At 51.6% G+C, this 27,065-nt stretch overlaps 1 protein-coding gene across 7 annotated transcripts in view; it reads right to left on the bottom strand.

Annotated features, from left to right (window-relative positions):
- ARHGDIB (Rho GDP dissociation inhibitor beta) overlaps nucleotides 1-27,065 on the bottom strand; it is a 103,207-nt gene that overhangs the window by 64,093 nt on the left and 12,049 nt on the right. For all 7 annotated transcript variants that reach the window (XM_085601013.1, XM_085601012.1, XM_085601016.1 and 4 more), the window contains exon 2: nucleotides 23,976-24,161. In XM_085601013.1, coding sequence (XP_085457139.1) covers nucleotides 23,976-24,153 — 178 coding nt within the window. In that variant the 5' untranslated portion in view covers nucleotides 24,154-24,161. The remainder of the gene's footprint in view (nucleotides 1-23,975; nucleotides 24,162-27,065) is intronic.

Here is a 27,065-nt window from a genome sequence, read left to right as displayed (position 1 = left end):
GCACCGGTCTAGTCCCTGGGCCACGGCTAGGCAGGACGTCCGGCTAACCCACTTCCGGGAAAAGGGGAGGGGACAAGGGTATTTAGGCTGCCCCTGCGCGATGTTCGCCCTCTTGTCCCTCGACGTCTCGCCTTGGTTACATCTTGTCGTCGGTCGTGTCTCGTCGCGTTCCCGGGCCCGCTATGGCGTTCATTGTTCGGCGAGTTGGGCCTCTGGGGGCCGGTTGTCACTGATGCTGTGGTTCCTGTATCAGCGCTGCTAGGGCATTTTGGCGCCATGTAGCACAGTTGCCTTGTGCCTGTAAGGCAAGTCTTAACCACACCCCCGTGTGAGGCAGCTGCTCGGCCTTCAGTCTGGCTCAATATGTTGGAGCGAGATCGGGGAACAGGGGAGTGGCGGAGTAGGGCGCCTCACGTTTGGTATATTGCCGGTTTTGGTGACCTTTATTTAGCTCGGAAGGGGGAGCACTCAGGGCAAGAGAACAGGAATGGCCTCAGTGTTTTCTGTGCGGTTGCGGGCTGGTTGCACTGCTGTGGATTCACGGCCGTCGGGTTGTGGGGTTATTGGCGTGATTGCAGGATGTGCCCCAGTGTAGATGGTCTAAGCGAGACTCTAGCCTCACGTGGCAGGGGGTGGGGGAGAGCGACGTGTGCATTAGTGTATGGTTTGTTGTTGTTCCTGGTGAGGTGTTGCGGGTCAGCAGGGGCCAGGGCCCGCGGCGGGGGCGGGCACCGCTTTCTAGCGGGGCGCATGGGGGGGGGGCGGTCGGGGAGCGAGAGTGATTTTGGGCAGTGTGGGTGCTCTTTTTCCCTTCATTCTCGTGGGTTCCCCGCGGCTCCTCGCCAGTTGGTTGCGGCCCAGGAGTGCCAAGCTGTGCTAACAGGCAGTCGGACATGATCCTAGGAAAGGATGAGACGAATGTGCGTCGGCACCGGGTCTCCGGCCCGCGCAGGCCTGAGGTCATGGGGGGGCAGTGGCCGCGTGCTCCTCCTCCCCCTTCCGACAAGGCGCTTCTCTGGAGACCACATGCCCGCAGGAATTGTTGTGGCAGAGAGTGTCGCGGGGCTCCCTCCCCTGTTCAGTCAGGCATCCCCATATCAGGCGGGGTTGGGGTAGCGAGCATCCCGTGGCTCCTCCTCCCTCCCTCCACGTTTGGCATTCCTCGGGCCCCTTGGTGCCCGGCACTATCGGGAGGAACCATTAAGTTTGTCAGCAGGGTCCCGCTGCATTGTGGAGTGGTGTCCACAGGCGGCGTTGTGGCCGGTAAAAGAGTAGAGCCACGTGCTTTGGGCCCGGGATGGGGGCGACCTCCGGGGATCATCAGCTTGCCTTTGCGATGCTACCCGCCCAACTCCATTGTATCGGAAGCCCTAATTTTGGTACGGATACATAGCGCAAACACGTTTTAGAGGAAACAGTCCTCGCCCCCCCCCCCCAGGCCAGGCAAGATGACGGTGCCCTCACGGGTCCCTCCTTACTACCTTGCTGGGGGCCGGGCCACATGAGACACGCTTGGGCGGCACGGGTATTTCCTCAGGGAGGGCTGTGGTGTAGTGATCCGCGGCAGGCGCCTCAGGGTCGCGCACAAATTGTTGATTCAGGTGGGAGAGGATGTGGTCCGGCGGCCAGTGCTGCAGAAGCCGAGCCCCGAGGTCGCGTCCACACCCTGCGATTCCGGAGTGCAATTCCTTTAGCTCCCCGCACCTGAAGGTGTTAGGTAAACAAGGCACCATTTAAGCGCGCCAATCCTTCGTGTCGTGTTCGCGCCACATCAAATACGCAGCATATTCAACAGCACATTCATTGCATCTATTCTTTCATTCTCCTGGGCCTGGTGGCGCTCTGCTTATCAGTGCCCTGACAGGCGCTCCAATACCTTCGGGTCGCCTGTGCGACCGTTGGTTTGCCCACTATAGTGCCTCGCGGGCGAGTCCACATCCTGATAATCTGATGGGCAATTAACTGTAACGCCCCGCACCTGTATGCGGAATGTAAATAAGGGCTATGTCTGCGCTCCTTACCTTCTGGTCGTGTTCGCGTCACACTAATTAGGAAACATAATTGAGCGGCTCGTTCATTCCTCCTGCCTAGATATCTTATTTCCTGTGCCGAATGTGCAATATTCAAGGGTGCTTTGCCAGGCGTTTCAACTCCTCCGGGCCGGCTGTGCGTCATTTTGATGGGCACACGTCAGTGCTGCATTCAGTTGTTTTATCGTGTGGCAAAGTGGATAGTTCGGGATGTTTACAGAGCAGGGTAGCAAGCGTCCTGTTACAATTCATGTAACCCTCCTGACACGACCGGGAGTGCTGCCCAGTGCCTTAAAGGGTCGGCGCTGGTCTCTGGTGGTTGGGCGCTGAATCTTCTGCGGCCCTCCTTACTGTGGTTGGGCGCGCCGCGTAACTGCATTGTTGATCAGGGCGGGTTACACGAGTTTAAAATCACAGGGCACCCTGGGTCTCTTTGTTCCACACAGCGCGGCTCACCCTGGGGCGGCGCTGACTCAGGGGGCGCATTGGCACTGGTCTTATGGTGTCCTGATGCTGCACTTTAAGTCTCTCAGTCCGACACACGCTGTGTGCTGCACCATTGGATACATCGCGACAGAGCGCTAGGGCATCCCTGCACGGAGGGGTAGGCGCTGGACGAAGTGTGGGGCTGGGAGCATAGCGCGTTTGGAGCTGGTCCTTCTCGTATGCGCTGGGGGATCCTGCCACGAGCTAAGGGTACTGCTGAGGGAAGGGCCTCGTACTTAGCCTACCGAGTGTGCTGGGCACAGAGGGGGGGGGGGGGGGTGCCCCCCCCACCCACCTCCAGCTTCCTGGTGCCAGTAACCCGGCCTTTGCATGGCGCTTCTTATCTCAGTGAAGGGTGCTTCAGTGCATTTCTGGTGGGCAGTGCCACAATACTTTGGGAATGCTCAGTTGGTAGTGTCGTTTTGGTTGGCTACAGTTGGGAAGTTGCCACGGGATGAAAGATTACGCCCTTGGAATGGCATCGAGATGGGCATTCCGCACCCCTAGACGTTGAAATTAGGTACTCGTCCAGAATGGAAAAAGGAAATGATTGGATGCTCGCTATGCTTTATGAGATGCAGACAAGGCAACCCCTGGTGGCCACCTCATACATCTGGATTGTGCGGTTTAAAGTTAGGAGGACACAGCTCCCTCACTTACAGCCCGCCTGTATTCCACCGCTCTGCAGGCTGGTGGGGGCGATCATGGAGGGAGCCAGTGGAAGGTATTAGGGGTAGTTTCTTTGGTTCACCTTATGGTCGGGTCCTGTGAAGGGTTTGACCCAGGGGTGCATTACAGAGGAGCTCAGGCATCTCGGGGGAGCTCAACTGACTTGGCTGATAGGAGGAATCACACAAGTTTCAGGTTGCAGGGGACCATTCAGTAGCCTGGCACGCTCCTGAGGCCAGTTTTGGGGGCGTTGATAGCCTCAATTGCTGTCAATATTTTTCCCCTGCAATTTTGTGCGTTGGGCAGCCAAGGTGGGTCCACGGGACCAGCGCATCTGCAGCCCCAACTCGTGGGGTTGCCCGGCCTCAGTAGGGGATGTCGAGTGATTGTGTTTCGTGCCGCAGCGGATGAATGGATCTGGTGTTGGGGCCTTGGTTGCAATGGCAACTGAGGCGGAGTGGCCTTTTTCCTGTCTTATTTGGTGGTTTTGGACTCTGGGTGGAGCGTAAGAGCCAAGGGTGGGGGCAGCTAGCCCTCGGATGGCTATGCAACTGAGCTATAATGGTGGCCGATCTCACATCAGGAAATAGAAGCCCGGATTACCCAATAGATGGCCTTGTTGTAGGTAGTGCTCCTCTTGTAGTAAATATAGGGATGCAATGACATGTGCACAGTATGTCATGCAACTGGAGCTCATGTTTAACGTTTCTACACCTTTACGTTCACATAAATTTACATTTGTATAATCGAGAGGTATTTCTCCATGCGTGTTAGATTAACGCTAGGAATGGTGATCAGTTAGGCTTCACAGTATCGGGACATCAAGTATATGCGCGTGTGCTGCTGGTCGGTCCGAATACTATAGTCTTTGCCTGAGCAAGCTGGGTAGCTCTGCAGATCAGTTTTAACTTTTTAGCATTCCTTGAAGCTTGCGTAGGGCTCGCTCGGCTCTGTTGGTGTCTGTTATATTAGCCGGGTCCTCCTGGGACTTCGCACCACAGTGTACGGGATCAGTTGGAAGGTGTGCACACCGCCTTTGGACCAAGGCTAAGCATCAATCTTTAAGCTCAAGTGTTGAGGGTGATGTTAAGTTCCTGGGTCCTTCGGAAGGGCTCCATAGGGTAGCATGCCCCAGCGGCAAGGAGCAGCTAGGGTAGTTCACGTGTGCTTTTTCGACCATGAAGAAAGTAGGCATCACGGGCCCTGGCTCACACTAAAATGGGCAAAGATATCACACACCACAGGTGCCGAGGCCTGCACCGAGGCCTTGCCCTTGGGGTCCCAGGTCACTTCTGAAATGGCTATGGCTTCAGATGCTGACTGGATGTCCGTTGTTATTTATTCGATCATTAAACGATTGGTTATTTGCTGGGTTATCCGCGGGTGTAGAGTGTTAGGCTCTTTTTGTCTTTCCATCGGGTCTGTTTGATACAGGAGGGTGGTTTTTGTGCACAGCCGCGTGGTGGGTCTTTCTTTGTCAGATTGGGGTTAGCCTGACGTTAATCTCCCTGTTTGTCACAGATGGTTTTTAGACGGGGGTGTGAACTAGCCCTGTGCGGTGGGGCAAATGGACGGCATGCAGTTTCGGATTGAGTTGTTAAACCTGCTATCAGTATTAAACACACCAGGTACTTGAGGTACTGACATTTGTACACAAACTACAGGTACTCTAGGACACATGCCCTCCTATACACACATCTCCAGACACGACTGCCCCTCCCTGCCCCCCCCGGGTGCAAAATGAGACTAAATACTTGTGGGGTGGGCAGGCTTTGATAGAGGTTGGTGGCGAGTTCGCACATCATCCGGCTCATACGATGATTCCGTAGAGTTTTGGCGCAGGGCACAGGCCGTATCTTCTCGCTGTGTGGGTTTTTGAAGTGTGGTCGGGTCAAGCGACGGAGGAGAGCATTATCGCTTGGTAGATCTGGGCATGCAGGAATGCCAGGCAAGATTGTAGAGTAGGCAGGTAGTGGTACGTATTGGGGATTGGATGTTTGTCTCACTGGCAGGCCGCCATGCAAAGGAAACATGTACCTAGGTCAGGCAGTGCCAGGTTAACAGGGACCACTTGTACTAGAAGAGTGGTTCCCACCACGGTTGGTCAGATGGGATGCTGTCTTATCTTTATTTTCTCGGGATCCCCTTACTCCAACACTCCTATTGTAAACTGAGGATGCCTGTTGATGCTGTTAGAACTGCTTTAGTTTAAAATCACCATGGCCTATGAACTTTCAGGTACTCAATTCGTAGACACTTGCAGGATGCATTGGTGAAGTCATACTCCTTGGACAGGACTGCCCCATCTCGATCAAGGGGAAGTAAGCATTATATGGATTGGCAAACGTTGCAGACATCGGTGGTCAGCTCGCACACATGGGGGTGCTGGGAGTTGGGGGCAGGTTAGCAGGCATCTTCTTGTCACTTCTCCGCCAGAGTCAGCAGACCCCTATGGTTACAGCACGCTCAACTACACGCCATGTTGGAGATAGGGCCAGGATGAAAGGTTGTGCTGACTGAGGTGCAAATCCAAAGCGACTTTGGTACCTGTCCAAGGGGTACATCTATTTGGCCAGCATGTAATTTCAAGTACAACCAAGGACCCCTCTACCTTTCGTCGTATCCTGCCTCCTGCTTATTCGTTGTTTCTGCTGAGCTTGGAGGCAGATTTGGCAGAGTAAACCTTACCGATTCACAGGCGGGGTATAGGGGTGGTGGTGGTTCAACATCTTCTACAGGACCACTCCCTGTCTAGTTTAGCGGGGCTAGTTGTCCATCTTCGGCTCCTGCAGCGGCTCACAGGGTAGCAGGAAAGCTTCCTTTATTTCACCGGGGAGGGGAGCTGGCAAGGTCTAAAGCCTTGTGGCCAGAATCTGATTAGGCGAAGACGTACCAGTTATGGTGCAACGGGCACTAAGCTGTTGAACCAGTTAAGTTTCAACTTAATCCTGGTATACCGTCAGTTATCATCACAGGCCGTTGGCGTCACGTGAACAGGCACTTTCTGTCAGCTGGAGCGGGTGCAAGCTATTCCCAAGAGAGTGCGGGTTGCCTTGTTGTGCTGGGATGGGGGGGATGGAGCACTTATGCGGACATCTACCAGAGCACATTTTGCAGCCATAGTTAGGTTACATTGATTTTATGGCTGGCAGGTTACGAGTTGCTTCAGTAAGCCAAGTCACTTTGGAAGTTGTCAGCGAATTGCCGGACTGCAACGTTAGGGGTTAGCCGGTTGGCAGACCGTTTAGAGGTGTGCTCCTCCTCCAGCATGGCCAGGCATGGGTCCTGGTGCCTATAGCCGGCCCTGTGATACAAGTTCACAGGCAGGTGGAGTGTCAGAACGGAATGGGGCTTGGGTCCGACCGCGGGTCACAGGTGCAGATCCGGGCCGGTCCACTTAGCAGTTCAGTTTTGCGGTCATAGAAACAAGTACCATGGAGTCGAGTAACAACAACAGGTGCTATTTGTCACGCCTTATCGCCTTGGTTGGCAGCGATGCAGGTCGTGGAAGTTGTCTTCCAACCGGGGCGATATGGTCCAGGTGTCTGGGGGAAACGCCTGGGTTAAACTCAAGGGGGCTACAATGTGTTGGAAGAACACTTGGCATTCCCAGTATTCAAAGAAGAGAGGTATTTATACTTTGGTTCCTCTCTGGTTCACTCTGTCCAGTGTGCTTTCTGGTAAACTAGTGGAAGTTTGGGGAGGGCAAGGCTTCACTCAGGGAGTTGACTAACGGAATGCGACGACACACTCCGACTAGTGTGAGACTCAGAGAACTGAGTGAATGAGGAAGCAAGGCGGGCTTGTCAACTCTTGCCTCCACCCGCATTGGCATTTCCTGGCAGGAGTGGCTTGTCATAGGTTTGCTCTGCTGCCAGGCTATATTAACACTGACTCAACACCTAAGCATTGGTTTCAGGCAGATCAGTCAAAAATCCACGGGGAGGTAAAAAGGATGGGGGCACCTGTCCAGAAGCGGCATGCTGGCCCTCGGTCCTGTTTGGGACAAGACTTGTTTTGGCGGTACCTGGGAGAGGCCCGGTATTTAGCATGTTGTAAGTGATAAGGCCTACCTTGGTGGGGGGCCCTGGTTGTGACGGTGGCCACCCCCAGAGCTGTGGAGGAGTTACAGGGCGATCCAGAGTCTGCAGATACCAAGGGGTACTTCATGCAGCAGCACAGCGTGGTGCTCAGCCAGGATACCCAGGGATGTCTTACCGTTGTCCCCTGGAAGAACGACGGCGCCCCGTTAGTCCTACGGGCGGTTGTGGGTCTGAGCAACCGGGGGCTGCCATGAACGCTCCACCCACCTCTTTCGGGGGGGGGGGCGTGAGTATGCAAGTGGACTGGTGGTCCACGAATGGGAGGGGTGGCCCCTCCCAATATTTGGTATGCACCAATTGGCGTCTGCCACGGTGTAATTTAGGCTTATCAGACGGGCAGGCAGCATAGGGGTTGGCCTGCCCTGGGATCGCCCGTAAGATAACCCACCATGTTTGCATATTGGTTATGCTAATAAACCTGCAGCAATATTTCTCCACTTACAAAAGTGTTGTGTGGTTTATTGATGTATGATATGTGTTATGTGACTATATTTGCCGATATTGGCACTATGCAAAGCTGCCCGGGGGGTTGCGCAGCAGCCCCCCTTCAAAGGGCGGCCGCCTTAGTGCCACAGGAAGGCACTGGAGGCACCGGTCTAGTCCCTGGGCCACGGCCAGGGAGGACGTCTGGTTAACCCACTTCCGGGAAAGGGGGAGGGGACAAGGGTATTTAGGCTGCCCCTGCGGGATGTTCGCCCTCTTGTCCCTCGACGTCTCGCCTTGCCCACCCCTCCGCTTACCCGGCAGCAGGAGGTACAAGGAGTGAGGGGGGGTTAGGTTTTCTAACTTGTTATTTTGTGTTGCAGGAGGAGTTACAGGGCGATCCAGAGTCTGCAGATACCAAGGGGTACTTCATGCAGCAGCACAGCGTGGTGCTAAGCCAGGATACCCAGGCATGTCTTAGCGTTGTCCCCTGGAAGAACGACGGCGCCCCGTTAGTCCTACGGGCGGTTGTGGGTCTGAGCAACCGGGGGCTGCCATGAACGCTCCGCCCACCTCTTTCGGGGGGGGGGGCGTGAGTATGCAAGTGGACTGGTGGTCCACGAATGGGAGGGGTGGCCCCTCCCAATATTTGGTATGCACCAATTGGCGTCTGCCACGGTGTAATTTAGGCTTATCAGACGGGCAGGCGGCATAGGGGTTGGCCTGCCCTGGGATCGCCCGTAAGATAACCCACCATGTTTGCATATTGGTTATGCTAATAAACCTGCAGCAATATTTCTCCACTTACAAAAGTGTTGTGTGGTTTATTGATGAATGATATGTGTTATGTGACTACATTTGCCGATATTGGCACTATGGTACAGTTTACCAAACACAGAGGGGTGAAAGTAAGCTGAATGCCACAATCAGGGCTTTAAGTAGGCCGGGTCTCACCGGTGCTGAGCACCGGCAGTTTTTTAAAGGGGACCTCGAAACGGGTCTCTATTGGGCTCGGTTTTGTGCGCTGGCACAGGCGGTCCATTTTTTTCTCGACTGCAGTGACAGTCTGCTGTCACTGCAGTCCGGAAAAAAAGTGCCAGGGCACAAAACAGAGCCCACTAGAGACCCGTTTCGAGACAGAAGGCACACCGATGTGCGCGTGCTCACACTGCTCACTTCTCACTAGTGGAGAAGTTACGGCATGATGTCATGCCAGCTGAGCGTTGTAGGGGAAGGGAAATCCTTGAGAGTCATGTTCTCTCTGGATTTCTGTTGTAACATGAATAAAGGATGGAATCTGGGTGCGTTACAACTTATGTTTATTGAATACAGAGGCCCACGATCCGCTAACCGCAGCAGCGCGGGCTTAATGAACAAACCCTCGTAACTCCCCCTTTGCTGACGTAACCGCCACTTGTGATTGGCTGGACATAACACGTGACCCAGCTAACATTGAAGACAGTCTGCATCTGCTCTAACGAGCGCACCTATATGTCTAACACATGTACAACAATTTCCCTTCTCTTTTTGAAACGCAAGAGCAGCAACAATGTGGTGGTGTCACCAGGCTTTAAGTGGAAGCTTTTTCAATATTCTATAAAAGCCATAGTTGATGCTTATGTATCTTATGTAACTAACAACCATTGACAAAGCCAATAGTCCTCACCTGTTGTAGGTATGATGTTACTTGTATCACAAATCTGGATGCAATGACAGAAACAATAAAATACATGTCGGGCGGCACACTATGCTAAACAGAGATTTTTAACGTACTGTTTTAATTCACGCCCTTAATTACATTGGCCACGCCCCTTTGAGACACTCCCCGGTTTTTTTCATCCCACTAAAAGTCCTGGTCACAATCGATATTGTGGCAATCCACCCAAAATGCTGAGCGGACTTGCTGTCTGAACCTTGAGAGGAGACAGACTCAGAGCCGAGGCACGCCTGCCGATGAAGCGTCAGACCAAGCCAAAGCTATCACGGGGAGTGGCCATCGGGCCCCAGGTGCGGTGTTTTTCACGGCCCCACACTACTAAAGCAATTTTAATTGATGTTTACCTTCATTGATAACAAGAGAGCCTACGTAACTATACCACTAGATGGTGCTAGATGCCTTTTTTTCTCTTCGCCTGGATTACATTTGTTAATACCTACAACAGGTTCTTCAGGATCCTGGCCAAAATGGAAGAAGGGCCCAGGCGACCTCCATTAAGTGTTTGTAAAGCCGAATATGGCAGGCCGCCATGCCATGGCCATGCAATGCAGCACAAATCACCCCCCCCCCTGCATTTGCTTGGAACACACGGAGACGGTATGCTGAGATGGAGCCTGCTCAAATGAAGAACTTCCAAACACATAGGCCTGTAACACCAAGCTGGAAGGCATAAATGAGACGGGCTCAGGGCTTTAAGTGGGCCGGGTCTGTCCGGGTCTGAGCACCGGCAGTTTTTTTTGGGGGCCCTCGAAACGGGTCTCTATCGGGCTCTATTTTCGTGGCTACTAAAGGTAGTCCGTTCTTAATTTTTTTTTTTTCGGACCCGTTTTGAGGGCCCAAAAAAAAAACTGCCGGTGCTCAGACAATGCCCACTGTTGCTGCACTGTTAGGTAACCTGACCCCGTCTCCCTTGCCATCCTCCACTTTGCTGAACTTGTGTGGGTGTATGATAGTGGCTTTGTGGATGTGTGATGATGGGTCATTGTTGGATGCGATATGTTGGCATAACATGTTGGTTCTCTGGATGTATGATGGTATAGTTGTATGATGGGAATGTGTTTGTGTACGATGTTGGTAGTGTTGATATAAGATGGTGAATGCATGGATGGAATGACAGGTACATTTGTGTTGGATAGTAATCATGTGTTGGTGGATGTTTTTCTGTATATATGTGGGTGGGTGGTCACCTGATCGTGGGTGTGTGGGCAAGTGCTGGCAGCTGAACTGATGTATGAAAAGGTTGTGTAGTCTTTTGAGATGGTGGGTAGGTATGATCTGAATTTGTTGGCATATGATGTTGGTTGTGCAGGTCTATGATGTTGGTGTGTTTTCATATGATGAAGGTTGTGTGTCTGTGTATTAGGGTAGGTATGTGGTCTCCTAATGGTGATTGCCCGGGTTCATATGCTGGAATCTGATGTACTCCCGACATTATCATTGGGGGTGATGTCAGGAATCTTTTTTTGTTTTAAATGTATTCCACTGTTAGCAAACAACGGCAAAGATTTTAACAAACACATTCTTTTTTCTCTCCCAAAATGTTTGGCATGGAATGTATCAAATTAACAACTCATACTTTGGCTAAGGGCACCTGCCTGTTGTATTACTGAGGGGTGTGTGTAGCTACCTCTTTCTTCAGTGGATCTGTCTGTCCACTATGTGTTAGATAGGTCACTTACATGGTGTAATACTTTTATCCTGACCTCATTAGACTCTAAATGATGATTAGATAAAGGTCACAAATGCCGGGGCGTAGCTACCAGCGATGCAGCGGGTGCAATGCACAGGGCCCTGAAGTGGGAGAAGCCCAGTCTGGACTGCACCAACTGAAGTTATTTCAGAGACTGCCAGGGTCCAGGAGGAGGCGCGCTGGTCTTATATGGCCCACTAAAGCTGCAGTCCAGCTTAGGGACCACTACAACACCGGTAAAACAATGTAGGAAGGCACCGCTGAGCTCTAATGATGCACCTCTCCCTGACAGCTGCAAACTGTCTCCCGGCGCAGTCCAATAAACCTGCAATGTGTATTTCACTAATTCCAGGCCATCAGCACATTTCCACACCACTGCCTGCACTGCGCTCTCCTGACCCGCAGTTCCCAATGGCTGGCCCTTCCCTCCGTTCTGCTGAGCCGCCTCAGCCCTGACCTGAGGGCCTTTATTGATCTGTTCCTCTAACGTATATTAGTCCAGCCGCATAGGGCCTCCCTTACTTTGGCCTAGTCACATCAAACCGAACAGGTGATGCACCTTGCACCACTATCTTGACCTGCATGGCCTTTGATCCTGATGTAATTCTTCCAGATGCAGGCCTCTATATGAGTTATTCGCATCACTACACAAACTTCACTGATGCACCTTTGTCCTGAAGGACCTTTACTACCCGCACCAGATCTACACGCAGCTCCCTCTAAGCTCATCACTTATGACGAGTAGCACTCGCTGGTGTTCCCGCCCTCGAGCACTAAGTACACAGGCTCAGCTCTGCCATTGCATCTCAGCCTTAATATACAGCCAGCAGGCGAAGGTGGTCCTCCACACATTTCATTCCCAAGACACATTAGATTTTGATTGCAGGCCTCCCTAGTATGTTAGTTTGGAGCACCTAGCACAGCCATGTACGACTCTACAGTGCACCTCGATCCCACCGCAGATTTCACAGGTATTTTAGGTTTTTTACGTGCATGCGCAGAGCCCCAGTCCACTGATGCTCTTCCATCCCAACACATGCACGCCTAAGTGGTATTTCTGTACTGACCCCTTGCCTCACACCTCCACCAACTGAAGAGGCAGAGGACCCCAGCACGAAAACCCGACCTTCAGCATTTTCACCTGTGGAGCCCCATCCTTTCTCGGTAAGTGCAGTTTATGGCAGGTTGTGCACTATATAAATGCTAATTATAGCCCTCTGACAGTCTGTCCAAGTATTTGTTGACTCCAAGCCCTCTTCATCACCCAGAGATGGTATCCGTTGAGAGTGCTTTATGCATGCAGTCACGTGTTACTTCATCTTGCATTCCCTAAGAGGAATTGTCGTCGTCGTCGCCCCCCCCCCCCCCCAACCAGGAAGTAGTTTTTGTTTCGTGCAACACACAACTGTTGTGTACTGCATACTTTGAACTGAGTGATCTGTGGGCGTCGGAGTTTAAATTAGGGATCGGTGTTTATGATGTGGCAAGGTTGAGATAGTTGAAGCCGAGGCAGAATGCAGTGTGAGATTCTCAGTGTGTCAGTAGTTCATAGAGGCGTGCAGACTGCATGCACACCCAATCCGTGGCCTCTTTGTAGGCCACACGGAGTGACAGTCTCATATATGCCTATGGGAATAGTTGGATGATGTGAGATATGCAGATATGCACAACCTGATACATCCTGCCAATGCAAAGCAGGTGAAACAAGGAAAACATACTGCAAGAAAAACGTGACAAACATTATAAACAGGAAATAAAAGCTGTGAAATGTCAGGTTTTCATCCATGGATGAAAAAAAAAGATCCGGCATGTGGTGAGGGGCTGTGTTAAGGGTAGAGGGGGCTAGGACTGGAGTGCAGGAAGAGAAGAAGGGCAAGCCACTAAATTCAAAAGGGTTAAAACAGGACAGCCTTACTCCCACTTATGGAAAAGGTTGCCTTACTCGGAGTCAGGACTCGCATTCAAATCCACTGGGACGACGAAGACGCAAAAGGGGGTATTGGTCTTCAAATATGGAACGTTACATATACAAGAAACGGTGGAATGTGGCCCCCGGGGGAAGTGAAGGTCGCAGACCAGTCTTCCCCCGGGGTATTCGCGCAACGACCGGAAGGACAAGGTGGGGGTGGGATCATAGGAAGGAAGGAGGGGGGCGGGAGTTGGGAGGGTATATAGGTGTCAGGAGAGGAGGATCCGGCCTCTTCCTGACACCTGAGCAGCACCGGGGGGAAATAAAAGTTTGTGTAGTTAGGCAGTGTTAGGCCACCTGCCGATTGGTCGATCGGCGGCGGGGGGGGGGGGGGGGGTCTGGCACTGGTAGGCATGGTTGAGAAAAGGGAATTTGCCACAGCGGGCGGGGAGACACGGTGTCATCTATGCGGCGGAGGTTTGCGCGGCATGAGGTCTTGGATGGCCCGGCCGGGTGGATATCTTACGTCCTGGGGCGTTATCAGGCGTGTGGGCCGGGATGGCCTCGCGTGCCCTGGAGGGTGGATTACGTGTGCTGGATGGCAGACGCGACCGGCCGTTTCAGGTAGGGGACTGCCATGTCATGGTTGTCCGGGCTGCTCGGGGGCAGGGGGGGCTCTGAAGGCGGGCACAGCTGCCGTGTGTCGCGTGCGTGCTGTCAGGGTTCATGCGGGAGGGGGCGGGCTCGGGGACGGCACTCACAGCGGCGCGATCTTGTCAGGCGGCCCAGGGCGGGAGTGAGACGGGGTATGCAGGTGTCGCCCGGCTTGGTGGGAGCGCTCCGGTTTCTTCACGCGGGGGTATGACGGGGTCTGGGGGGCAGAGGCGGGACCCCTCCTCTTTCTGCTTCCCGGAAAGGGGATCTGGTTTTTCCGTCGGTCTGCTGCACTGCCGCCTCAGGTGCAGTAAGCCCGGGTTTGAGCCTCGTGGTCACGCCCTCACCCTGTGATTCTGGGCAAATCTCTTAATCTCCCCGTGCCTGAATGTGTAATGCAGATAAGGTGCTATGGAAAGCGCTCCAATACCTTGGGGGCGAGTTCGCGCGATATAAATATGCAAAACGGGCTCTGCACATTGCCCAAGTGGGTTCAGAGGTACGGGGTTTTGGGTGGGGGGGTGGCATTGATAGTTGATTGCGGCTTACCCCAGCAGGTGTGGAGCCTACTCATGGTAGTGGGCAATGGGCCCACCCCGGCGGCTTTCCCACGGCTAGGCCCAGGGTCCAGCATAGGTTTTTTGGGGGGGGCGGGAGTCAGGTGGCAGTGTAGGAGCAGCGAGGCAGGGCATGGCATAGGTGCCGCTGCTAGGGAAGGAGGTGTAGGGGGTGGGCCTAGGGGGAGGCGGGGAGCTGCAGGCAGTAGGGGATGGGGTTATCAGAGTCCGGGTGAGGGACTGGCAGCACGGCACGAGGCCCGGTGGTGCTGGGGACCCACTTAGTTGGCGCGACCGAGTGGGGGGGGGGGATCCATGACCGGCGAATAAGGCCGGCAGATAAGGGGTGATGCCAGCGGGACGCACAACGGCCTCGAGACGCTGGCCAGAAGCAGTAGGGGGGTCCGCGGCGGCCTGCCCTCCTTCGAGAGATTTGCGCATGCAGCAATACAACCTTGTAAATATTACTAAGTTCTGAGTATGTGCTGTGTGAAGGGTGGCAAGGATGGTGTTGGGGGTGAAGATGGAGGAATGTGACGGTGTGCGACGGAGGGGAATTTGGCGTGCCAGATACAGTGCGATGGAAGGAGGATGTCCGATGGGGCCTTGGAGTGGGGGTGTTGCCTGGGGGGTGCGGCGGGGGGGGGGGCGAGTTTCAGGTAACCAGTCCATTTTGTTATTTGTTTCAGGCGAGTGCGGCTTAAGACAGAGCTCCAAGGGGGATGGCAGCTTCGTTCTGGAAGAGGAGGTCCCGGACGGACACTCAGGTACATGAATTGGGGGTTAAAGTCTTGGAGTTGTACGTGGAAGATTAGGTGTTCACGCCCTGGTTGTCACCGGGTGCTCATGTATAAGTGTATGCAATGGTATTTCCTTCAGTAAGGTTGGGACAATGCTGGGGGCCTGGGGAACCCAGGGCCCAAATGACGCACAGCTGGTCAGCTGGGGAGTTCGGGGGTGTTACGCGCAAGGAGGCGGCGTACGTCAGACGATGGGAACCTTGGGGCCACGCGAGGAAAAGGTTTTGGGTTTCGAACGGCCGATGGTGATATCAGGCGAACAGACGGCTGGCAAACGAAGGGTGGCTTGTCCCTATTTGCTGTGTTTAACGGCTCTTTGCCATGCTTGAAGGGTGACTTTTGAGCCGGGGGTGCCAATTGACGCAGGTTGTGGATATCGGTTTCGAACACAGGGGGGAGCATATGGAGGTGTGAGGCCCGGGGACGGCTGGGGGTATTATAAGACGGATGGGGTTGTGCGCTGGGCTGGAACGGTGGGAGAAGGGTTAAGGTAAGCCCGACCGTAGCAACTGGGGGTGGTCTTTTCTTCAACGCAATATTCAGCCGCTACCCACAGCTGGGAAGGCAGGCAGGAGAATTTTTTCTCGCCACTTACGTGGCTGGGCAAGTGATCAGACGAGGGGTGGACCAGGAGGGGGGGGGGTGCAGGATTTTTCGGGGGAATTTTTTCTAACGGACAGGTCACGGGGGAAGGGGGCGACTGGTGAGGGCTCCCGTGTCGGTTGGACAACGACGTGGAAAGGACAGAGTCATTCCCGGGGCGGGCTGGGCCGCACTGGTAGAAGGGGGGAGAAGCCTTGGGGGTAGGCAGGGGCCTGGAGGTCCTTCTCGATTAGTTGGAGGCCATGGGTCCATGGCACTAGTTGACTCACAAGAGGAATCAGTGGCTGCGGCAAGCAGGAGCACTGAGAGTCGTGGGTGGCCGTCATAGATGCCCCCCCCCTCTTTTTAGTATGAGAGACCTGGGGGCAAAAGTCCACCTGCACAGGGAGCATTTGAGGACTGGGAGTAAGGGTAGGTCTCCGGGTGGGGGGGGATGTTGCTGGGTGCGAGGGCAGCTGTTAGACAGAGCAAATATGCAGAGGTAGCGGGATGGCCTGACTGAATGTGCACACTGGGTGGGGGCTGAGGTCTTGGAGAACTGTGGGGGCTGGGGTCTCAATACCAGGAGCGTGAGCGTCGCGAGGCTTGATGGGGGCGGTGTTTTTACAGGCAGGGACTTGCCTGGGGAGTGGGGACTGGTAGAAGTAGTTTGTCGGCTGCTTGATAAGATAATCACCTTTCGGTAGGCATCGCAGTAAAGGGGGCTGAGGGGTTGCGCCGGACGGGGAGCTGACGAGATGGAGAAGGCTTGGGCCACTGCTTGGGGGAACCAGACAGGGTCAGGGGCCTTCGGGCACTGCAAGATGCGTTTGGGTATGAGATGGTCACCTGGGTTGTAGCAGGCAATAATTTGGAAGCAGGGATTCTGGCTTACAGGACGCAGTTTAGTTATGGGGGGGAAGATGTGTTGCGTGTCTGGAGTAAGGAGCCAGCACACGGTGGTCGTGTCGTAACACCACTGATAATAGGGCGATTTCTTCAGGGTCATCTGGGAGTATGGTAGTGCAGGACGCAGGAGACGCGATGACATGGTGCCGGTGGGGGCAGCAGACGCGGGTGCAGTGGCTGTGGTGACGGTCGGTTAGTGCCTGGCTTGTCTGGGTGGAAACAGGGGCTCGACGTTTTTTCGAAATGGGGCAGCGTTGGAGCTTGAGGCGTAGTTGAGAATGAGGGTAGTAGCCCGGGAAAGGGCAATTGGGAGGTTTTGAGTTGTTGTCGGCTACAGCGGTGGGGAGGGGGGGAAGTAGAGCGGGTGGCAACGGAGCTGGGGAAAGCGAGGAGGGGGAATGAGGCACTAGTGATTGGGGCAAGAGAAGGGAGGCCTATGGCTGGGGAATTGGGGTTGCCATATGCGGAAGGTAGTGTAATGGTGCTACAGGCTATTTAAGTTTCGTTTGAGGGCTGGGCCGACAGGGAGCGGCTCCTTTAAGGAGAGGTACGATTTTTACGCCGGAGGGCTGGCACAGGAGGGCTGTTTGGGGGTGGGGGGGGGGGGGGAGGGAGTCGGAGAGTGGGGAGTTGGCAGTATAGTAGGGTGGTGCCGTTATAGGTAAAGAAGGGGTTTAGGCGGGGTTTTGGAGAGACTGGTGATGGAAGGGAAAGGGACTTGCTCCTTACGGGGCTAATCATTTTTTTTCTACTGCAGGTAGTGAGAGTGGCCTGGGATCCAATGTGGTCGCCTGGACAGGCGGACATTCTCCAGAACGTTGGGCAGCAACGGGGGCGACATAGCGGGTGTACGGATGTCATCAGGCAGGGAACGCAGTCATGGGGATGTTTGATGATGGAAGGGGGAACAGTAGAATTGACTCAGGGTGAGCGTTTGCGGCCAGTGAGAGTGACTGGGTCATACGATATGGGAACTTGCTCAAATACAAGCAAATGCGTTGGAGAGAAGGTGCTCAGGAAAATGGCAGGTCTGGTTTTAATCCAAGATGCATGGCAGGGGATATGGTTCAATGACCAGGAATTGGGAAAGTTGGTTATGGGGTAGCACTGTGCCTTGCAATGAATGGTCTCTGGGGACGTCTAGCATGCTTACAAGGAAATGGTCTGCAGTGAATAAGACGGTTCGAGGGGAAACTGGTGGCCTGGTTGGGGATGGGGCACTCATGGATGGGGATGGTCCTGGAAATGTTACTTGTTTACATGGGACACTGGAGTAAGGGTGGATGGTCATCCACCGATGGTGCCTTGCAGAGGAGGGAATTTTTGGGGGGCTGTTGAGCATACTTAACAACTAATAGCCCACAGGTAATGGGGACTGTTGAGGGGACATGGGGCGGTTTTGGTTTGGTTTGGGGATGGAGCATTTTTCAGGGATGGGGATTGCCCTGGAAATGTAACTTGTTTGCAAGGGACACGGGCTTTATGGGTGGATGGTCGGCCACCGATGGGGCCTTGCAGAGGATGGACTTTGAGGGCTGTCGAACATGCTGACAGGGGAATGGCCCGCAGGTAATGGGACTATTGGAAGAGACACAGGTGGTCTTGTTTGGGGCTGGGACGCTTTTCATGGATGGGGGATTGGCTTGGTAGGTTACTGGATTACAACGGACACTGGCTGTACGGGTGGATGGTCATCCACCGATGGGGCCTTGCCAAGAAGGGAGTTTGAGGGTGATGGAGCAGGATTACAAGGGGGACGGTGCGCAGTTACGGAGATGGAGGGAAGGGAGACAAGTGGTGGTTTGCAATGGTACATTTTTGTCACGGACTGGGTTTGTCCGGTAAATGCTGCTTATTGACACCGGTTTCAAGGGTGGATGGTCCTCCACCTGGTGTCTTGAGGGGTGGGGGAGGCGTTGGGTGCACGCAACCTGGAGGGACAGGTAGTCCTACTTAGATAAGGTGCATCTTTCGCAGTCTGGGGTGTCCCGGCAAAAGCGAACTTTATACGGGACGCAGGTTTAGGGGATGGTGGGTCGTCCACAGGGTGCCGCAAGGTAGACTGGTTGGAGGCGAAAGGTGCACTAGAACTTGGGGTGGGGCAGGGAACCGCCCTTCGGGGGTTTCCCTGGTTGGCGATACTTTGGAGGGGTGGGTAGTCACATACCGGCGGATCCACCCCTCAGGGGGGAGAACGGTACACAGGTGACTGATAGCGGGCGCGGGAAGCAATGACCAATGAAAGTAATTACACAGAGGATGCTTGGAGGGCAAGTGAAGGTGAGAATGGGGAGAGGAAGGAGGTCACAGAGTGAATGGGGGAAGAGTCTAACAGGTGAGATGGTTTTGAGAATGGATGAAAGGAGAATGAGTCGGTATGGGATGGGTGAAAGTATATTTATTGCAGTTATGTACTGTCGAATAAAGTCTAAGGATTGCAACCTTGTCCTAATAAAATGGCCTTTTACGCTTCAAGTAACAGCGTGGAGTGTGGTTCTTGCGCGAAATAACAGAGAAAATGCCACGTCTTTTTTATTCTGGATCTGTGGAAGCGCTCAAAATTACGACAGTGACGCGGCTGCTTTACATGACGCTGCTGTGTCGTTTCTGGTGAAGATGCCAGGCACGAGCCCTGGTGCCGGACAGAGCCACCAGTGACTCCATGAGGCTGAAAAAGGTTTCAAAACCCAGAGGCGCCTGTGCAGGGTTCAAGGAAGGAGTCTGTTGAATCGAGTTTCCTTTAGAATGTTGCTTTTGGGAAACATAGCTGAAGAGAACCTGGTTAGTTCGATAGAGAGAGGGTTGAACTAATTAACCTCCCACTCTGCCACAAAACTGTTACAAAATAAAATGGCGTGCCCTTGACATTTATTTCTAAGGGGTACCGACGGCTGCAGCTGGGGTCGGTGAAGCAGATGGCTAACGGGGGGCAAAGGTAAGTGTTGTACCCCATTGGGTAACATCGCTGGGACTTTCCTCTTTTCTGTTATAGTATGCATACGTTTGTCTTGTGTCTTACCTCAATCAGACCATCTGTCATGGCATTAGATCTTATGCTGCCAGGCCTACACTCTATAGGAGAAATCACTAAGGGGTAACTGTTCCTTTAAGAAAGGCGAACCTATGAGCGGTGGGGCAGGTAATGGGCTGTAATGAAGGACGAGAATAGTGAGTATTTTCTTGCCGACTATGACGGACCCCGGATTTGACAAGCGTGCGCTTTTTGCCTTGCGAGCTGACCACTATTAATTAATTTGCAGGTATACTTCTTCACATCCACCGGCAATGCCAATCCTTTCAAATAGAGGTATGATACTACATATGTTTGCTACTGTTGTATGTGCCACACCGCGTCTTATAACGATTTTCATGCAATTTCGTGCACTTGCTAGACACTCGAGAGAGGTAATTCTTATCTTTTAAGGTTAAAGGACTGCCACAAGCACCATGGGAGCGATGCCGTGACTTGATGAACACGTTATAGACATCGTCTCAAACGCCATGGGGCTCACCTGAATGGTAACACATGCATGATACCAGTCACCTCCGGCTTTGCCTAACCAGGTATAGGTGACACACCACCTGTGAATGTGATACTGCACAGGCCATTAGTAGTGCAGTTATTTTGCCACGCACGGTTATGTTGAAAAATGATGGCAGGGGCACGTTACACCCAGCATGCCTCAATGAATTTCCGTCTATGTGAACGCCTAAAAGTTGACAGCATTCCATCTGAAGTGAATGACTCTATTCACAACATCTCTACATGTTTGTCTCTACTTGATGGTCTCTTCACCAGGTTGGAAACAGGAACGCGATTCAGAAGTTCCATTAGGCGCTCAGACGCACACACACCTAACTCTAGGTACCATAGGAATATAGGGCGTCGCCTTCTCTAATTCCTATTTTAAATTTCTTTTTCACAGCACGGTCCTGAAGAAGCGCACCGGGATCCATTAGGGACCAACACTAAGCGCGAAACATGTCGACCTAATTTCACCTTCACTCACACTCACAGATAAGAGAGCAGCAGGATAATACTCATCCCTCTACTACATTTGTTTGAAAGTGGTTCTCCTTATCCTTTGTTTTTTAATCTTACCATCTGGACCCCTGAATAAACCGTGGAGGTAATTTTAACTAATTCACACACTTTTTATGCCCACACACCAACATGCACAACTGCGGCGTCTCTCCTAAAAGATCTCCGACAAAGAGCCCTCTTGCGGGGCCCGTGGGGGACAGCAGCGCCACCCCCACAAAGAGAAAACCCCCGATGATGAAGCATGACACCCGCAAGGGTGTGTGAGGGCACTATTTCGAAAAGGAGAAATTCCTCCACCTTCATCTAGATCCAACCGCGATTGCAAAACGAGACCACACTCTAGTATCTTTAGCTACGCAACCAGAATAGGTTGCCTCCTCTCTCATAGGAACAGTTACCCCTTATTGATTTCTACGTGATTCTCTGGGAGCATCGGTACTGGACCTTCCATTTCTAATTAGCTCCCGGTCCCCCCCTCTCTACATTGTGTTGTGACTTAGTACGGCATCTAGCCATGGGTCATTACTACTCTCTATTTCCCCCCCCCCCTTTTTTCTACTGAACCTTTCTAGTGACATTGCATACCCCTACACAATTACTAGAGGGTATCCCTATAGACACGAACAAACATCAGAAAATGGACAACCCGGGCCTTAGCTTTGATGACAATACGCTGGCAGAAATTCTAAGGGGCACCTTCACTCCTGTCAGTGGATGGGAGTATAGAAACAGGGAGTAAGAACGAAGACTGGAAAGCCCTACAAGCAACAGATAAAAACGTGCCTACACGGGACAATAAGGACCGAATACTTACGGGCTAACATAGCCCCCTGGGGCTCTTGGTTAAACTCACACCAAGGATCTTCTTATAAGATATAAACTTCCGCAGAAAATGGTCTAAAATAACGTGGAAATGTACACAAGATTGGCTTGTACTTATAATCAATACGGCCAAACGCTTGTCAGACGAACTTTTGATTCAGATCACTATAGCAGAGAATGGATTGAAAGCCGGCATCTCAGTCTCAGCGTTCAAATGCCGACTGGCAGAGATAAATGAGGAGATGAACAAACATAAGGAGTTCCTCAGCAAACAAAAGATCACCAAACTCCAGAAGGATGTCAAACGATTCGATCAGAAGAAGATGTATCCCTACACTAAAGATGACTACGTCTTCCAGAATCACAAGACCTCATCAGATGACGGCAGCAGCGATCTCTCCAGAAGGTCAGGCTCTATGAGCAGCGATTCCAGCTATGAGGGCAGGAATTACACACCACATTCTAGAGGGGCTCGGGGACATCAACCACCACCCCCTATTTCAGAACTTCCCACCCCATCCATTTCAACCACAACTATAACCAGGACAGTGGATGGGACCCCAGCCGATGTGGAATGTACCACCAGGACATATTCTTCAGACACAACAATACCACCAATTCCCAAATGCCCCTTTTTACAACAGAGAGAGGAGCAGAGGAAGAGGTGGAGGACCCAAGAATGTGCACTGGCAGGAGCCAGAACCGATGACACTACAGAGCAAGACATCAGGACAGAAACACTAGTGGTCAACCTGTCCTCCAGACCCCTGGCCGAGGACGAATCTAGGCTCTTGGAGAAGGGCCTGGGTTTCGTTCCGACCCCTGTGAGGACTCGTTTAGACTACATCAAGAATTACATCAGTTCCTTGCAGAAGGTCAGACTGAGAGCTTTCTTCCAAGACAAACAAGAGATCCCCACCACCACACACCTAACTCTAGGTACCATAAGAATATAGGGTGTCGCCTTCTCTAATTCCTATTTTAAAATTTCTATTTCAATTCACGGTCCTGAAGAAGCACACCGGGATCCATTAGGGACCAACACTAAGCGTGAAACATGTTGACCTAATTTCACCTTCACTCACACCCACGGATAAGAGAGCAGCAGGATAATACTCATCACTCTACTACATTTGTTTGAAAGATGTTCTCCTTATCCTTTGTTTTTTAATCTTACCATCTGGACCCCTGAATAAACCGTGGAGGTAATTTTAACTAATTCACACACTTTTTAGGCCCGCACACCCACATGCACAACTGCGGCGTCTCTCCTAAAAGATCTCCGACAAAGAGCACTCTTGCGGGGACAGTGGGGGACAGCAGCGCCACCCCCACAAGGAGCAAACGCCCGATGATGAAGCATGACACCCGCAAGGGTGTGCGAGGGCACTATTTCTAAAAGGAGAAATTCCCCCACCTTCATCTAGATCCAACCGCGATTGCAAAACAAGACCACACTCTAGTATCTTTAGCTACGCAACCAGAATAGGTAGCCTCCTTTCTCATAGGAACAGTTAACCCGTAGTGATTTCTATGTGATTCTTTGGGAGCATCGGTATTGGACCTTCCATTTCTAATTAGCTCCTGGTCCCCCCCCCCCCCCCTCTATACTGTGTTGTTGCTACACTCTATAGTACCAGAATACTGTAAACAAAATATTCGCTGACAGAAACACAGTGTCCTAAATATCTTATACAAAATGATTGACCCATTGTAGTTAAAAATGCTATATTGACTTCTTAGAGTAAAATGCAATTTACCTGGCATCTAATTGTAATTTGTGTGCATGTCAATGGAGGGATCAGATAATGAACTGGTTTGCATCTGGTACTTGGGGCTGCTTCCCTAACGTCCTTTCCTTTGTTTCTAGGGTTTCAACTCCCTCTTCCTCCATACCCAGGATTCCATTCCAATGCTGCTCACTCACTTCAACAGACGGATTGCCCAGGGGCGTGTCCTTGCAATTGGCCAACCCCTCGCCCTGCATGTTCCTCTTATTATGGCCCTGGGACCCCACCCTCACTCCCATGCATCATACCCAAGGACTTCCATACCAGTTTCCACGGCCACCTCCTTAACACCACAGGTGCATTACAGAACAGCACCTTTTGTACTTGGCCTGCACTTCTGAGACGCACTTCCCTCTTGCAGAGGAACTGAAACCCCTATGTGGGGGCCCACAAAGTGGGTCATAGCTGCTTACCGGCCTACGGGGTCTTCTTGTACTTGGCCTGCCCGTCCCAAAACTCTTCCCCTGGTATTTAGGGCCTAGTCCCCTTCATTCATACCCAGGACCTTATTCCAATGCCCTCACTGCATACCAAGTGTCCTAGGTAGCATTCTACCAGAATATTGTCATTTAAAGGTCAGCCTGCAAAAATATCATAGACAGAGTATCTACTACTACAAAGTTGCACCCACTTACACTTACTTTTAGAATATTGTGGTAGTCAATATTTTGGCTACAATATTTTTATAGGGCAATATTTTCGTACACCCACTATTCTCACATCCAGGGCCCCAGTCCCCTTCCTTCCTTCACACCCAAAGGCCTCACCCCTAAGGCCACAATCACGTACCAACTGCCACAGGTCCGTCACCCAGCAGCGTCTTCTTGTACTTGGCCAGACTCTCATCATCCTTGTCCAGCTCTTGAATCTCCTGCAAAGACTTCGGTGGTGGGGGCTTATAATTCAGCTTCCCGTCCAACTCATCTTCCTCTGCCAATGCGGGAGTCTCGGGTTCTGGTTCCGTCATGGCGGCCTCTGGTAGGAGCAAACAGACTGTAAGCATGGTGCGTGGGCAGAGATAGAGCTATGGTAACACACTAGGCATGAAACTGGGCAGAGTAGATACCTAAGGTGCATCACCTCACTTAACAAGGCTTTCTCCAGACCTCAAAATGAGGAGTATCACAGAGACCTGCAAGAAATTCGGAAACCAATAAAACCGTCTCACAACAACTGGAGGAAATTCTCAGAGACATCCAAAAAGTTAAGTGACCTACAAGAACTTTTCAGATGTCTGCAAGATGCTCAGTGGCTCACAAAAAGTTCTCAAAGACTTTCAAGAGGTTCTCACAGCCTTCCAAGAACTTCAGGAACATGTAAGTAGTTTTCAGAGACCTGCAAAACCTTCTTGAAGATCTGGTAGAGATAAGGGGACATGCAAGAACTTCAGAGCCTTTCAAAAAGTTCCGAAACCAGCAAAAACATCTCATAAGTATGTAACACGTTCACAAACCTCCAAGAAGGTTTAGAAACCTGATAAAAGATCAAAGACATGTAAGAGATTCGGAGATTTGCAAACGTTTCTGAAATCTGAATGTTCTCAGAGACCTGTATGAACTTTAAAGGCCTGCCACAAGTTCATAGACCTACAAGGGAAACAGAGTCCTGCAAGAACTCATCAGAAGCCCAGAATAACTTCTTAAGAGAACCACAAGATCTTCTAAAAAAGCTGTAAAATCTTCTTAAATATCAGCAAGTGATTTTAGAGACCTGTGAGAGGTTCTCAGACACCCAAACAAACTTCTCAGAGACACAAGGAATTCACCTGCAAAAGGTCATCAGAGATCATGAAGAAGTTGAAAACGTTGCACGAACTTCAGACCTGGAAAACGTTCAGAGACCTGCATGGACTTCATCTAACTTTTCAGGGCCTACAAAAACTTTGCAGAAGTTCATAGAACCATCCAGGAAGCTGCAAGGTCTTAGACTTGCTATAATTTCGGAGCCTTGCAAAAAGTTCCTACTTGGGAAAAATTCGGGTATCTGCAAGAACTGTTCAGAAACCTGCAAAAACTTTTCAGAGACCTGCAAGACGTTTCCTGGGACCTGCAGTAAGTCCTGACAATTTAAAATGCTTCAATTTAAAAACTTCCGAACACAACAGCTCTGAGAGAACTTTCCAAGATCCCGTTAGAGAAATTAGAATACTCTCAGACGTTCTTAACATTCTGGAAAAAGAGCCTGTAGCAAGGTAAGACTGACCTGTATGGCAATCTGCCAGTGACCTATGGGCTAGTCTCACAGATCAGTGTCTGGGCTGTTTCTTGCTGTTTGTGGGCCTGTTTTAAGGTCTGGTGGGCCAGTTTTTATTGATTTGTCTGATATTACTACAAACATTGACTGCAGTAAGCACAAATGCATGTAGTCACTCAACCTTGTAAAACACTTTTACAGTGTGTCTTTAAACGTTTATAATTGACCTGATTGGCAAATGTGTAGCACTTTTCTTCTATCTGATTTGCTAATGTGGGCCACTTTTAATCCGGTGCCCCGGCCAATTTTCACTGGCAGTACAACCATGGCATGTAGGCTTCACAAAAGCTCAAGTTCTGGAAAAACTTCTACCCGTTTTTGGAGCATTGCATTTCGAAAGAAGTTCAGTGGTGCAAGACCCAAGAGAGGAAAGGAGCTAGAAACAGGAAGTGGTGGAGAAACTCAGAAAATCTTAACCACCAAAAGACACACCATCTGATCCGTGGCCTCTTATCGCTTGCTCAAACACCGATGCAATTTCGCTCATTTCCCTTCTAGAGCCCCATGGCTCCTCCACTGGAAGAAGCTTAGCTGCATGTCTCACCCACTGCAAGGCGTGATCACACCTTCTGCATGCCGGTGGTTAATGTCAACAGGGAAGAGAGCTGGGTCAGGATGACGCAAGGCTGTCATGAAGCCACGAGATATGTGGCACTGCCATCCAGTCCTGACCAGGGCCAGACTGGCCGTAGCGGGTATCAGGCATTTCCCCGGGAGACTGGAAGGAAGTGTCGGTTTTGTAGTGGAGTTGGGTGGTTTTGTTATTTAGGGCCGGTTTTGCAGTGGTGCTGCAATATCAGCCCTCAGTAACAACAGCAGCAGGCAAGCATTTCCTGCCTCTGGGGCCCAGACAGTTCTTCTTCAGGGGCCAGTCCGAGAATATTGCCAGGGCTGCTTTGGGTTCCCAGTCCAGCCCTGGGCCTGACCTACCAACAGCACTTTGCACTTGGGACTTGTAGTCTAATTTTTTCTAATTGATTTTATTATAAGTAAAACGTCACCAGTGCTAGCATGAGACGTATCAGGACGGGATCAAAGTATCACATGTGAATAGGTCTCACTTGGCAGCAGCGAGTGAGTGCTTCTAAGTTCCTCCGTACCCGGATTCGCCACCCCTCACCAAAGGCTTGCACATAGCTGCCACGGTTTCAGATTGTTTATGTGTGACATTTTCATATTTTTTGTGCAATTATGAGAGACATTCAATGACTACGAGTGACAATTTCTTGTGAGCCAAATCAACTAATGAGGACGAGGGAATCATAAATATCAGAAATTATATCCATTTGAGAAATAAGAAACTAAGATCTTAAAACTGCTGCAAAGCACCAAAAATGGAAGGGCACTAGGATGTGAGAGAGGCCCCACCACGGAGCCTAAGCCTGCCTCACTGACACTGAACTCAACTTTGTGCAGACAGTGACTGCAATGCAGAGCTCAGCTCGGGCGCTGTAACTTTACTTACAGTCCATAGCTGTCACGTTTTCAGATTGCCTATGTTTCCATACACTTACGAGTGACATTGACCTGTCACATGTGTGACCCTTTGAGTGATACTTTCTTGTGAGTAAAACCAAGTAAAGAGTGCATGGAAAGAGATAAATAATAGAAATTATACACTTTTGA

This window comes from Triturus cristatus, chromosome 4_2 (genome assembly GCF_964204655.1).
Source record: "Triturus cristatus chromosome 4_2, aTriCri1.1, whole genome shotgun sequence".
NCBI lineage: Eukaryota > Metazoa > Chordata > Amphibia > Caudata > Salamandridae > Triturus > Triturus cristatus.
Note: the sequence above shows the minus strand (reverse complement) of the source record. Positions and strands in the feature narration are given on the sequence as shown.